The sequence below is a fragment of the Phaethon aethereus genome (assembly GCF_964289735.1).
Source record: "Phaethon aethereus genome assembly, chromosome: 1".
Taxonomy (NCBI): Eukaryota; Metazoa; Chordata; class Aves; order Phaethontiformes; family Phaethontidae; genus Phaethon; species Phaethon aethereus.
The window spans coordinates 84,870,679-84,885,665 of record NC_138575.1 but is presented as its reverse complement, the minus strand read 5'-3'; the positions used below and the strand labels follow the sequence as shown (position 1 = coordinate 84,885,665).

At 47.9% G+C, this 14,987-nt stretch overlaps 1 protein-coding gene across 1 annotated transcript in view; it reads right to left on the bottom strand.

Moving 5' to 3' along the window:
• Positions 1 to 1,945: 1,945 nt before the first annotated feature.
• Positions 1,946 to 14,987, bottom strand: part of LOC309406939 (alpha-2-macroglobulin-like) — a gene marked incomplete at its 3' end in the record, with an annotated part of 39,119 nt that continues 26,077 nt past the window's right edge. Inside the window, exons 22-35 of the mRNA XM_082002318.1 lie at positions 12,690 to 12,741; positions 11,488 to 11,571; positions 11,183 to 11,359; positions 10,221 to 10,305; positions 9,090 to 9,246; positions 8,727 to 8,801; positions 6,369 to 6,534; positions 5,453 to 5,676; positions 4,893 to 5,111; positions 4,466 to 4,593; positions 3,994 to 4,084; positions 3,356 to 3,430; positions 2,828 to 2,930; positions 1,946 to 2,055 (exon numbers count right to left, since the gene is read on the bottom strand). Of these exons, the coding sequence (XP_081858444.1) occupies positions 1,946 to 2,055; positions 2,828 to 2,930; positions 3,356 to 3,430; positions 3,994 to 4,084; positions 4,466 to 4,593; positions 4,893 to 5,111; positions 5,453 to 5,676; positions 6,369 to 6,534; positions 8,727 to 8,801; positions 9,090 to 9,246; positions 10,221 to 10,305; positions 11,183 to 11,359; positions 11,488 to 11,571; positions 12,690 to 12,741 (1,746 nt within the window). The remainder of the gene's footprint in view (positions 2,056 to 2,827; positions 2,931 to 3,355; positions 3,431 to 3,993; positions 4,085 to 4,465; positions 4,594 to 4,892; positions 5,112 to 5,452; positions 5,677 to 6,368; positions 6,535 to 8,726; positions 8,802 to 9,089; positions 9,247 to 10,220; positions 10,306 to 11,182; positions 11,360 to 11,487; positions 11,572 to 12,689; positions 12,742 to 14,987) is intronic.

Genomic DNA, 14,987 nt, shown 5'->3' with positions numbered 1-14,987 from the left:
TCATCCATAGCACTCAACGCTCATGTCACCTTCAAAGTCATGTGAGGCTGAGAGAGGGCTGAAACTCTCTCTGACCTACTAGGAGAGATGAGCAGAATGGAATTTGTCACAACTGGGATGGACAGTGCCTGTGCAAACAGGCAGCAAAGATGTTCACTGCAGCAATGAGACATGCTCTTAAAATGTATTTCCCTGTAGAGAATGGAAGGAATCTGCTGCACCAGTACTATTCAGGGCAGGGAAGGAACCTTTGCAACTGAGATCTGCCTTTTAGTCAGTGCAGACCACCTTTGGACACAAAGACCAGTGGATGGACCTCTTAACTAGCAACTTCCCATCATCCTTTCCAAGGAAGATAAAATCTCTGCCTTTCAAAGGACATGGGGAAGAGTAAACTAAAATATAAAGCCTCCCCACTAGATAACCAGACCACACCAATATACCCCTTTGGAAATGCTTTACTGTCCACTCAGTGTCTGTCTTAGGACTTATGCACCTTTGTTCCATGAAGGGAGGCTGTTGGCCCAGAATTAGCAGAACACAGATGTACCTATGGACACAGCCCAGGTTAGCAAGCAATATGGAGTAGAAGCATGGGAGCTCAGGCTCTTTTCCAAGACACCAGATAAGAACACAAAAGGACATAAATTTCACCATTTACCACCAGCAAGAAAGAAAACTTTTGCCTTCCTTAAGTCCAAATCACTTTTTCTCTGCTCTCAGATGCCACAGTCAGGCTTTGTGAAAAAAACACTTCCCAGGGTCTCAGCACTTTCCAGAAGCCTCCATGTTCCAAAATTGGGCAAGTGATGGGAAGCCAGACCTGGCAGTCTTCATGTTGGAAGACTTCATATAAGACAGAAGTATTGCTGGTTAGGGCCTTCCACAGAAGCCTCTACATTACCTGTGCTCCTAAGCCAAACACATGTGGCCTTGCACTGCAGAGAACCCTTCAAAAATCATAGCCTCTCTTGTCCTGCTAGCTCAGACTCCAAACCAAGACTGAGGGCTGGCTGCCTAGGGTCTTGAGGAATACCTGCCTCCTGAGAGACCCCCCTCCTGCTTGGGCAACAAGTTAGCTGAGCGGGAAGTAGCTGTTGCTCCAGATAGTAGCTACTAAAGGCACACTTGCCATCGCTTGGAGTCCAAGGAGAATAGCATTGCTTAAAGGCATGCTGCAACGTATCAGCACCACTGTGGGCTTTTCCACATACAGTTGCTAAGCAGGCTAGGGTGCCATATTGGAGAACTATGACCCTCCTGCAGACAAGTGATGTGGCTGTGTGTACAGGTGTGGGGTCTACCACCAGGGCAGTTTTCTTTCACCATACAAGAGACCCAAGTTCCTACAAGAGCCAAACACCTCTTCAATAGCAAGGATTGGTATGGATTCCTTTGTAATGAGGACTCCCTACTGCAGGTATGGCCCCATGCTCAGAGTAGGGAGCGAAGCGCTAAAAGCAGCACTGCATTACAGCTTCAGTGAAAAGGTATGCCAGGCTTGAGCAGGAGGTTCTGGAGCATGGCATGAAATCATGGTATGTCAGACCATGACATGCCGATTTATTTATTTATGGTGGCCTTGATTTGCTGTATTGCTCTAGACAGTGTGCTTTAGGGGAGGAGTGTGCCAAGCAGTTTGAAAGAGCCAAGTTCCCTTAGCATGATCCCACAGCTACACTAGCTGGAGCTCTTAGGAAGTGCCAGAAGATACCTCAAATCTGAGACAACAAGAATGATATAAGAAACTTGAACTCAAAGAAAAAGTCCAAAGGGCAGTAACAGAGCAATAGGGACACAACCTGACAGTTCAGGGATGGTGGATTTTGAATGAGTCAACAACACTGTACCTCCCATGCTCTCAGTTTTGCATGCAAAATATGTGCTTGTGAGTTGGGCCAATCTCATCCAAATTACTCATGGAGAAGAAAGAGAAAATTGCTGGCTAGAAGACCAAAAATGCAATGAAGATGTAGAGAACTGCAAAGAAAGGAAGGGCTCTCAGTACTCTACCTGTGGTGCAGGGAGCACTATACTCCTGTGTGGCAAACTCATCTGGAAAACAGACGGGAGGGGAGAGAGCAGGCTGTCAGAGTCCCTCGGCATTCCTACCACCATGCCCAGCTTCCCCTCAGAGATCCCAGCTGGGGTGTGGGGAGCCTCAATCACGGCCCTCTCTGGAGGCTGCAGCAGCAAGGCAGAGCTACCCCGCACGGGCGGCCCCAGCACGTCTCCACCCTGGTGTGCCCAAGGGCTGCTCAGGCACCTTCTCCCAGCACGCTGGAGTGGGGGCACACACAACTGTCGCTGCCACCCTGGCGCAGCAGCCGGGACAGCACAGGCACAAGGAGCAGTGGGTCTGCCTGGAAGCACGGGCATGGCTGTGCTCTGGGGCTGGACCTGAACACGGGACCCCCAGCACTCGCGGCTCTGTCCTGTGGGATGGCTCCTCTCCCTGGGGAGGCAGGACTGGCCTTGCAGGTGCCATGGCCGGAGGGCTGGGGGAATGGCCTCCTCTGCCCTCTCCCTCAGGGGAGGGTGGCTTCACAGCAGCTCCCGGTGTGAAGGGCAGCCATGCGGGGATCCCCACACCCTTCCCACCGCCCCTGTTGTTCTCTGGGGCCTGCCATGGCAGGAGCAGGAGGGAGGGTGGCAGGGTGGTGGCCTCCAGCCCCCGAAGCCCCTCTGTGCCCAGAGAGCTCAGGCAGTGCAGGGGCAGGAAAGGGCCCAGGCCAGGGACAACTGTGGGTCCCCACAGTCCCCGTGCCCCTCCGTGCATCCCACTGCCCGCCCTCGCTCCCACAGGCACCCGCAGCCCCACATTCACCTGTCTCGTAGTAGTCGTAGACCTTCACCTGAGCGGGCTTCAGGCCCTGCACGGGGACATCCCGCTCCACTGTGAAGGAGAAGCTCAGGGTCTCGCTGCTCAGCTGGGGAAGGGAAGCGGTGGAAGCTCAGGGGTGGCTCCGCGCTGCCCCGGGTCCCCTGTGCCTCCGCACTGCCCCCAGGCTCCCTCGCTCTCCCCTGCCACCGTGCCCAGGCCCTGGGGGTGCGGGGGCTGCAGACCTGTCTGAGAGGCAAGGGGAAACCCTGGGGCCTTTCCCCACAGTGGGGAGCCTCTGGCTGATGGGGAGGTCAGGGCCCGATCCGTGTGTGGGGCTGGGGAAAAGCATGCTGAGGGCTGGGGCAGAGGTGTCTCCTATGTGACAGGGACAAGGTCAGTGTCAGAGAGGTTTATGTTTTGTATTTACAAGCCTGGAGATGCTTAGAATTGCTCTCAAACTCTGTGGATGCTATTGCCAGTGTGCTGCAGAGCTCACTGTGTGTCCCATAGCAGCCCTGGGTCAGTTCTCACCTGCTCTATGTACAGCAGAACATGGTTTGTGCTCACTTCTGTCCGTTGGATCTGGTGAAACCAGATGTTTGAGAGCTGGAAAGAGGAGACATGGAAGAGGTTGCTGATCTGAAGGGAAGTGCAGTCAACCCTCCTTCAACTCGTCTAAGCTCCCATCTCTGGAGACACAGCAGGTGGATGCTGAGAAGTTAAGCACAGGGAGAGTACTTCCCAGGGGACGCAGCAAACTCTCTTGTGTGAAGCCCCGCACAATAAGTCTTCCCCCAGTTGCCGCCATCTCGTGTCCTTCCACATACTCCCCACAAAAATGGAATGAGAGATTGGCACAGCTGTCGTACAGCCCCAAAGGCTCCTGAGTCCCTGATAGTGTCCTCCCAGCTCTTGGTCTCAGGGCCAAACTGTGCATACATTTGAGCTACTGCAAACCACCATAAGTGCTTGAGGGGTGGGAAGGGAGTGCTGCTCCTGGCATCCCTCATTCACCCCTCCTCCTCAGCTGAGGGGTGGTATAACTGAATGAAATGAGGGGCAGGTCTAACAGTGGAGAAGCTACCAGGAGAAGAATTAGATGCTCCATTGAATAAGGAAAATGATGTAGGGCAGATATGCTGAAAGAAATGCTTCATACAGCAACTTACCTTCCTCACGGAGGACTTCACAGGGATGAATCCCGACAGCATCTTCACATCAACAATCACCATGTTGGAGCTGTTGCGCTCCCCAGTGTAACTAAAGAACCAAGCAACAAAGGTTCAGCGCACCTCAAGGCGAAGCTGGGGGCACTTCCACCGTTTTTGTAACACTTGGCACCCCACCATGTCCTGACAGTCCAGCAACAACTTCTCCATCAATGCCAGGGCCTCCTAAGCATCCTAGGCCTCCTATGCAGCCTCTCACTACCCCAGCCCTGGGCTGTACATAAAGCTCCATCACTGCAGGACATGTCCTTCCCCCACAGCCTCTCCTCCCAGCCCAGCAGCTTCCTGCCCACTTTTCCAGGGGATGCACTGTCTCCCCAGGGCTTCCAGACAGGCTCACCCTGGACCACCAGACCTCCTCCTCCAGCTCCCACGGCTTCTCAGGAAGGCTCAGACCCAAACGCAGACTCACCTGACATTTATGCCTATGTCAAAGACCTTGTGAGCCTTGGAGTCCACACATGTCTCTGGGATCGTGTACACATGGAGCATGAAGGGTGCATCCTCCTGCATGGGCTGCACATTGTACCGCAGGCTTGTCTAGGGGAGAGCCAGCAGCTCTGTGTGAGTCTGTGTGCATGCGTGCTCAACACGTGAGAGAGATCGTCCTCTCCCCATCCAGCCACCCCACTTCTCCCATTCTCACAGCTCCTCCACATTGCGGATCCTTCCCTCCTTCCCTCCCACTCTTTCTCCTCCACACACCTTCTCTCCTCTTCCCTGTCCCAGAGCCTTCCCTCCCACTCCTCCGCTCTGCCCTGTCCCTTCTGCCCTCTCCCTGGCTCCTGCCTGGCAAGGGGCTCCCCTCCCAGGATGCCAGCTGCCCTCATCACCCTCACCTGCAGGTAGACGCATCCTTCGCCAGACACCTCCGTGCTGTACTCCCCTGGCACCTGGGGCAGGGCCACACGCTGCAACAGCAGCCGGTTTGTGGGATCCACTTGGAAGTCTTGCTGGAAGTCCCCTCCAGATCGCAGGGTCACTTTGGAAGCTGCTCCGCTCTTGGCATAGGTTACAGCTCCGTACCGAGACAGGGCTTGGAGAGCCACCACTGTGTCCTGCAAGAGACGGGTCCCAGTGCCCGGGGGATACGGTCAGCCTTTTCACAGCCTGCCCTCCCACAGCCTGCCCCCTCCTGTTGGCAGGCACCCTCCCCTCCAGCCTTTGCTTTCTCTGCTGTCAAGTACAAGGACAGGGGAAAGAGCAGCTTTTGCATGTTTCCATCCCCTTCCTGTGTCCTCTGCACAGCAGTTGCATGTTCCCTGAGCTGCCTGGCCAGGAACTCTGAGCAGCCTTCACTCGCTCGCCGCAGGGTGAAGCAGCAACTTCATATGCACAAACAAATGGCAGTGGAAGCTCTCTCCAATGGCACGGACACGCGTCCCTTGTGTCTCCTCACCTGGGTGGAGGAGAAGCCTCCGCTGGGATTCTGCTGACCACTGATCCACTTTGCAATGAGAGATGCAAATGACAGCTCCTCCTGTGAAGGTGCCGGCTGCGTGGTCAGGTGCGCAAGGAGCACGTAGGCTGTCATCTCCACTTCAGCAGAGGGAGCTCGGTAGCGATGGTACGGGAGATCAGCCTCTGGCTCTTTCCCAGGCCGCTGCCAATGAACAGACCCATCTTCAGAGGAGGCAGGGAGCGTGGAGACAAGACAACAAGCAATGATTAGTAGTTATTCCAAGGGTTATTCCAATTAGTAGTTATTCCAATTCCTGATCGGTCCTGTTGAGAGGGCAGAGCCTCCACAATGCATCTGTCATGTAGGATGAAGTGGGAAGACTTAGGCTGACACTTGCTGCAGCTTTACTACTAGTCTGAGACTGCTGAGGCTCAGTCACAGGCCTGGGTACCACTTTGGCCTAGTCTCCAGATTCACACAGACATTTATGGGCTCAGGCATCTCAAGGAAGAAGGGACCAAAGAAGGATGGCACTCCTTCCCTTTTTGAGTAGGGACGCCAGGGTCAGGCAGTGACAAGCTCTGTGTGGCAAAATGACCCAGCGACTGTGAGCAGGGCTTGATAGTCACCTGCATGTGGAAAAGGCAAAAGGTGCTGGGAATATTTCCTTCACAATCCTGCTACCCAAGGCTTGGGCAAACCCACTGACCAGCCTGACTTTCCCAGAATGCTTCTGAGTCATTACGTGATTTCCTGAAAGACTCGGAGCTTATGCTATGGCCGACGAAATGACCTGTATGTTTGTTTTCTCTCTCAGCACATCCATTTCCTGCAGTCATTGCCCCACCAGCAAAAGCCATTTCATCAAGGCCAGTGGGTTGGAAGAAAGAGATGTCCCACGAGAAGCACTCACCCTTCTTCACAGCTTCCTTTTCAAGTGAGCCAAGCAATGCCTTCCGCTTCTCCTCCTTCCCTGCCAGGGCGAAGGCGTACGCCATCAGTGCTTTGGTGTACACGTGGTTTTCTTTCTCACCTGCTGCTGTTTCCAGGCAGAACAGAGCATTGCGCACCACCAAATGCTGGGATGAGAGAGAAACTGAGCTGGAGCAGCCAGCACTCACACTGAGGTCCAGTTTAGAAAACTAGGTATTGGATGGTACCTATGGACCCTTGACATCCCCAACACGCCTGTCTGACAAAGATTGTACCACTGTGTATCTGTTCCCCTCCAGGTCCAATACCCCCAGGAATGAATGGGCAGCAAAGACTGTTCCTTATCTTGTATCTGCTTTTCTTTAATACATCTTGTTGTAATGTTTCTTCCCAGTTTGATTTAAAGACTGTGAAGCAGGGCTCCAACCCTTCTGCCTTGAGAAGAATTACTGGCCTGATTGTGTCTCAGGGCAAGGGGAATTCTCTGATATACTTCCTCTCTGTAGATGTACTTGATACTTCCTTTCCTCCTTTAGCAATCACCCTGACACTGTTCTGTGCTCTCACCCTCTGCTCTATCCTTTCCTTTTTATTGTTTAGTTCTCCTTCTCCAGGGCCTTCTGAAAAAATTTCATTTTGCTGGAACTTGGTAACATAGCTTCTAGTTTGGAGGTAAATGTTATCTCTGCACAAGAAAGAATATTTATTCTTCTATTTTCTGGATTTTTTTTTTTTTTGCTGACATGTTAACATCAACAATGCATGTCTTTTTGAAGCCAGAATCTCAAGTATGGTTTAAGAGCACAGCAAAGCAAAATGTAGCTACTTTACATAGCGTTAAGAAGCAGAAACTGCGACCCCATGACCTTTCAGCAACACACATGACTGTTCCTCATTTGTGATGGAAAAACTGGTATAAAATTGAAGCAATAACACTGCAGGGGCATGTCATGATCTGAAGCGTAACAGCACATTTACAGCTTAATCAATGGTCTAGTAGGAAAAGACTTATTTTTCAGTGGCTTTGTACTTTGCCTTCACTGGGTGTGTCCTGGAAGATGAAATCTTTTGTGGTCACTTTTGGAGAAGCAATTCAACTGCTTTTGAGAAAGCAAAGAATAAAATAAAAATGGGTGGGTCTATGCCTCACCTAAGGTTTCCTATGCTTACTACTCTGTTTGTATGGCGAGTGTTGGGGAGGAGTTCAGTCTAATGACAGGATGTGGCAGTAGATACACATGCTGAGGACAGTACTAATAAGTTTTTTATGAGGGGTCTAATATGGCTTATTTTACTTACAGAAATACTCTGCATGCTTGCCAATAGCTTTAAATACCTAGGGGCTGTGCTATACTCAGGAGTTCATGCAGCTTAACTTGAAATGCACCTGTATCCCAATCAGATTCTGACAAACCCCCTCTTTTAGGCTCAGAGAGATGAAAACCATCCGTGTTATCCAATAGAGTTCTGCCTGACAACTTGCCTTCTAAACACAACACATACCAAAGAACGGATACTGTTCTGGTGAAGTTCATGTCATTCATGTCACCGTACTGACAAAATAATCCCTTCTGCTGGTTCTCACTGTACAGGAAAAACTTTCAACATAAAATAGTCCTTACTGCATTTGGAACAGAGAGATTACAGCAGCCTGGCAACCATCCTGGCTCAGCAGTCCTTCTGTTGCAATTCACACCCCAATTTTACCTGCACCAGAGGCTTGTCTCACAGTGATCATAGACCTAGGGATCAGAATGACCAAACCCACATTGCTTTTAAATAGGCTTGAGACTTTTCACAAACTACTGTTTATGGTATTGCCTATAGGTATACCTTATTCCCCAAGCATTAAGGATGGGGATTTCCCATAAAACAATCTAGAAGAGGCAGAGAAAATGAGAATGAGTCCCTGAATGTACCCCTTTTTTACAGACCTGTGCTGTTGTGTAAACACAATAGGCCCATACAAGTAGTTCAACAGGAATGTACTATTCCAACAAAAAAAGGGAGATTTTTGTGGGTGTAGAAAACCTACTTGGGTCATTTCAGAGATTTAAATATTATTTAACTCACTATTAATCAAAGCTGTACTCTTTTAAAGGAGCAAAATCTTGATTCTTCACAAAAGAAAAATATTAAGCAAAATGTATATATGGGACATAGGATTGGACAGAGGAGGAAAATGGAAGAAAAATGTTATTGCAGTCTTCACTTGAACAGAAAGAATATTCAGACAGGATTTCTTCTTTCAAAAGACAAAAGGACCTGTATATCTGGGGGGCCACTAGTAGGGCAGGTTAGTACCATCTGTGGCTCAGGTTGGGGTGCAGACACATACGGTTACAGGCAGAGGAATCTCCAGCAATGCAATAATGATGTAGGCTGTCAGCGTGATCTCATCGTTCACTCCACCCTGCAGGGAACCACAAAAGTAGATGTTGGTGCCACACAACACCACTGGCTTCTCCCTGTGCTACATAGCTACATCCCGCAGGGACAAATTCTTCCTAACCTCCTTCTCATGGTAAGTCCTTCAGAAGCTGCTGTTGGCTTCTTCCTGCTTCTGTGACCACTCACATATTTAACTCCCCCTCCTCCCCAGCCACCAAGTGCTGAAATAACTCTGTGGGTCCCAGAGTGACTTATGGTCAAGTTCCAGCCTGAGAAAGCCCATGTGGAGCCACCCAGGCAGATGTGTTACCTTCATGGCGTTGTTCAGGAGTGTCCCAGAAGTGCGGAAACAGCCGTTCTCCTTCTGTTTTTGAGTGAGCCAGACCAAAGCATCCTGGATGTGCTTCTCATCTATGAAGATGTGAAGCCGGGCCTGGGCAAAGGACTTGAGGACAAAGGCTGTGAGCCTGAAAGTGACAGAGGGAACGGAGACATCCTGAGCAGGCCCTGTATCCATCATAGGGCTTATGTGGGCATCACTGTTCTGGAGGAAAGCAGTAGAGGCTACTACAGAGGCTACAGAAGCTGGTGAAGGGTCTGGAGCACAAGTCTTAAGAGGAGCGGCTGAGGGAGCTGGGGTTGTTCAGTCTGGAGAAGAGGAGGCTGAGGGGAGACCTTATTGCTCGCTACAACTACCTGAAAGGGGGTTATGGTGAGGTGGGTGTTGGTTTCTTCTCCCAAGTAACTAGCAATAGGATGAGAGGAAATGGCCTCAAGTTGCGCCAGGGGAGGTTTAGATTGGATATCAGGAAAAATTTCTTTACTGAGAGAGTGGCCAAGCATTGGCACAAGCTGCCCAGGGAGGTGGTGGAGTCACCATCACTGGAAGTATTCAAAAAACATGTGGACGTGGCACTTCAGGACATGGTTTAGCAGGCATGGTGGTGTTAACGGTTGGACTTGATGATCTTGAAGGTCTTTTCCAACCTTAACGATTCTGTGATTCTGTGACTTGATCACAGGGGGCTAGTTGGAAACTGTGAGCTAGCTTAGTGACTCAGTGAGATAGGGACCAATGGTAAATGGAGCCTGCCATTCATAGCCCTGAGCTCTGCGGATAGGTGGGCAATGACGCTCTGAGGATTCATCAGCATGTTCTGCTAACAAGAACTAGCTAGGGCATCCTGGAGGTCACCCTCAGTTGAGCTGAATAAGGGTGTCAGGGGAGTTAAGTATCTATCAGTGCAGCATTGCAAACCTAAAAGGCATCTCCCTCAGCATCCTTCCCTGCTCCATTATCCCACATTATCCTATTATGCCATGATTATAATTTCATCTCCACTTCCATTTCAACCTCCACAATGACCAAGCACAAGAGAACACTGTGGAAAGGGAGGACATGAAAAGCAGAAAGGAAGAGCCAGTGGTACTGAAGTCTTACCAGGTATTCCCAACTTGCCCATAACGGGGTCCAAAGGTGCTGTAAGAACCATCCCAGTGTTTGTAGTTCAATTGCCTTTGATACCCTGAAATAGAGAGTGGAAGAATATTTTCATTTTCACAGTACTTTTCAAGGAGCCATGCAAAGGAAATGTAGCAGACATGGGACACAGTGTCCACCTTCTAATGGCACAAGTGTGAGCTGCTCAGTGCTACTATGGAAGTTCAGGCAAACTCACAGCTCTCAGTACCATCCTTGTGCTCTTCCTCTCTCCTAAATCACCTGGGAACTGGGTATCTGCAGTCATTGTCACTCCCTGCCCTAAACTTGATGAGGAGAGGTAGAAATATCCCAGACTTGAGAGAAACAGGAAAACAGTTCCCAGAGGAGAACTGAATACAAGAGTGAGCCCCACTCAGGATAGGGAAAACAGGATAATTTTCATTGGAGGAAGTGTGATTTTTCTGTGAAATAACTGAGTAAAAACAGTCCCTTGTTAGTCTGCAGATACCCACCATGTCCATATGTACCGTTGTTATGTCTGCCAATATGTCCCAGCTAGTGCATTAAAATTCTGGCCTAGTTGAAGGTGAGTGGCACTTTCTAAATCTTAATCCTAAGGAGGGTTGGAGGTCTACACAAGCAGCTGCCATAATTAATGGTTGCAGCCTGATTTATGGATTTAATATCTCCCTTTTATCACGAGAGAAAGAGTTATTGCCAGTCCTGGACTTTTTCTATGTTCCTGTTTGGGTGCTGTCCTCTCTCACCCTGCACCTCTATCTTAGTGCAGGGTTCTCTCTCTTATAGATATTGTATTATGTACACCTGACCTAGCACATGGTCCCTTAATGCACCAGGACAACCTCACACAAATCAGACATGCCAATGGCTCGTAGTGTCCTTATCCAGTTGCCAAGGGAAGGAATGAAGAGAGAAGCAAAAGCTCTGTCCCAGCTCACCGCTCACTAAGTATCCGATGGCCTTGGATTTGACCTCCTCACTCAGCTGCCCTGTCTTGTTCAGATAGTCCAGAACATAGATGTTGGGTGCAAACAGGACCATGTTCTGCTCCCCACAGCCAAATGGCATCTGGAGGAGCTGGTGCAGGTTCTGCATGGCAGTGCCCATGATATCACCTGGGGAATGGGACAATTTCCAGTGTAAATTAGCACAGTTCAGGACTTGCCAGTAGACTGAGCACAGCCTGAAGAAACATGGCAGTGTTTCAAAATAGCATGTGACACTTTAACAATGCTTCACTTACCTAGCACTGAGAAATACGCTCTGGCTGAGCCATCCACCAGAGTCTCTGGGAGAACCAGGGAGACGGGCTCTGACATTGACTTTTCTGGGATAAAAACCAGATCAATTTGGTTACAGTTCCGGATATATCTACATGCATGGGTAGCAGCTAAGAGGGTGAGACACCACCCTCTGCAGAGGGGTTTCCTGCCTTCAACAAATCCATTCATCTGTAATTTTGTTGTGGAAACAGCCCCAGGTCTCTCAGCCTTTCCTCATATGAGAGATGCTTCAGTCCCTTAATCATCCTCGTAGCCCTCCGTTGGACTCTCTCCAAAAGTTCCCTGTCTCTCTTGAACTGGAGAGCCCAGAACTGGACACAATGCTCCAGATGAGGCCTCACCAGTGCAGAGTAGAGGGAGAGGATAACCTCTCTCGACCTGCTGGTCACACTCTTCTTAATGCACCCCAGGATACCATTGGTCCTCTTGGCCACCAGGGCACATTGCTGTCCCATGGATAACTTACTGTCTACCAGGACTCCAAGGTCCTTCTCCATGGAGCTGCTTTCCAGCAGGTCAATTCCTAACCTGTACTGGTGCACGGGGTTGTTCCTCTCCAGGTGCAGAACGCTACACTTTTGTCTTCCACCCAACTCTCCAGTCTGTCCAGATCCCATTGAATGGCAGCACAGCCTTCTGGTGTATCAGCCACTCCTCCCAGTTTTGTATCATCAGCAAACTTGCTGAGGGTACATTCCAACCGTTCATCTAGGTCATTGATGAAGATGTTGAACAAAACCAGAGCCAGTACTGATCCCTGGGAAACACCACTAGCTACAGGCCTCCAACTGGACTCTGTGCCACTGACCACAACCCTTTGAGCTCTGTTGCTTAGCCGGTTCTCAGTCTGTTACTGCAGAGTCCAGTTTGTGATTTTACACCCATTGCATGAAAGATGTTAGAGATAATCCTATCAAACCCCAGATACTCTCCCTTCAGGGGAGGACATGTTTCTGCCTCCATAAGAGCAGAGACTATCATAGCCTCAGCTCTTCTCCTTTAGGAAGAATTAGTTTCACTACCAGTTGGACATACAACTAGTTTGTTCAATTTTATCAGATTCCTACACCTTTCTTCTCAGAGCAGAGCATTCATAAACCTTGTCTTTTCCCTTTATCTTTAGTGTCTACCTCAACAAAAGAAGTCTTAGAAAGGCTCTTACCAGATGCACAGAGCACAGAGTTGTAGGTAGTTTCCACCTCAGTCCCTTCCGGCTTGGGGAAAAAAACAAGGAAAAAAGCAAAAAAATGAGAAAAAAGAACAAAAAATAAAAGGAAGAAATATCAAGAGGGAAACCAAAAGGGATTCTAAGAAATATAATACTTATAAATTCTCCTGTAGTAATAACTTCATTATACTGAAAAGTCTTTAGAAATTGCATACAAAGTTTTTCCTCCGTGTGCTAAACTGAGGACTATAAACATACTGGCTAATTACGAACATGAAATTTAATACGTGTTCTTTCCTTTCTTGCTGAGATGCCCTGCAGCTTCGCAGGTTATGATGCAGATGACAACATGCAAGATGATGTTACCGACAATGCTAATAGAGTCACAGGGCTCTCTTTTCCAAGGTGCTACCCAACTGGACCCAGTCTAGCAGAACTCTTCAGATGGCTGAGCGCCTGGGACACCAGTAGGATATTTATGCAAGAGTTTTGACAGGTGACAACTAGAGCACTCCAATGAACCCACAAGTGACACGTTACAACACCCAAAATTTAAAACTTCTAGCTTAATTTTTGAGGTCAGCAGATGAAGCCCTGTTTTCTGTTGAGCAGGTCAGAAACATTCTGCATAAAACTCAGGAATCAAGTATTTACTAAAAATCGTATTTTGTCAGAGTTTATTTCAGTGACATCCCCACATCAATTTTTTAACTTCCAAATAGGAGAGTTCCCATTGCTTCATTACTGGTTCCTAACTTTTGCCAGGTGAAATTTTTTTTCCAGCAGTTAAGCAATGTTACTACCTTCACTTTCTCACACAGTTAAAATACGTAAGAAAAGAGAGAGAAAGGTTAAAAGAGTAGGGGGGAAAAGTAAAAAAGAAAAAGCTTTTAGGATAAACTATGGCAGAGCTAAATGCTTCTGTTTGAAAAGGCACCATCTTGTTTGTTTCAGGATGTCATTCTGAAATGCAACTAAATGAGAAATCCATTGGGTTTTTTGGTTTTGAACATTTCAACAGGAAATTAAAACATACAAACTGTAACTATTTGAAAGACTTTCCTTTCCAGCTGAGAAATTCCTGGGTGAAAAAACATTCTATTTCCCAACTAGCTCTCAGCCAGGCTTGGTTTCCTGAGGGGCAAGAGGATGCCCCAGGGGCTCTGCACACTCCTTTCTCTCTCCCCAGGATGCACTGCCTGCTGCAAGGGATTTTGACATCCATGTGTTTGGGACAATGCAGCTCCATGCCAAGCAAGTTACACTGTATCCACCCCTGCTAATTAATTGTTCAGCCTTGGATGCTAATCTCTGATTCCATCCAGTCAGGGCTTGCTGTAGATTAATTACCTCATTACAATAACAGGATAAGACCAGTAATCTCTCAGACACCCCCACAGAAGTCATTTTAATGCTCATTCAGTTATTTTCACTCCCCTGCCATCTGGGAGGAAAGACTTTACAGTTCTAATCTTCCAGTATCTTCAAAGAACAAAATAAATACTCCTTTTCCTGAATGCATATATGAAATTAGGAAGTTTTCCTGAAATGTTAAACAGTTATTTGTGCCCTGATAAACAAAATACAATGAAATCAATTTGTAAACAAGTGAAATTAAAAAAAAAGAAAAAAACTCCTAACAGATAGGATTGTTCCCATGTTACATTATTACATTCCAGTTAGCAAAACGTATCTGATGTTCCATATTACATGAGTCCTAGCTCTGCCTTACTGAAAACTGGAATGTCTGCAATGTAAGGAGGAGTTGCAATGTTAGATATTACTCTTGAATTAATTTTGTTAAAGATGATTATTCCTTCCTGTCATGCATAGGATTGACAATATTATGACATGTGATATTATATAGATTTCACTATACAACAAGCTAGTACTCTTTGTTTGGTATTAATATCACAGGGAGTCTTATACTGTGGATTAATTTTATGACTGGCTATTTATCGCAGGAAAAGCTGTGGTTTTACCGTTGCAAAACACTGCTTAAGAAAAAAAAGAACAAAAGAACGTAAAAATAAAAATTAGTTCATACTGTTTTGAACATTCTTAAAAGTGTAATAAAAACAATTCAAAATAATAATGGTAGCTTTGTTTGGAAATATCTGAAGATTGTGGTGACTGTTCCCTATTCCAGACTACTAGATTGTGCTGGGCGAGATGCATAAGGTTTCTAGCAAGTCTTCCATTTACAACCTAATCCTGTGATTTATTACAAGTAAAACCAAGGAGTTCTCATTTATCTCCCTGATGATGTGTCTGGGAGAAACCTGTCATTAT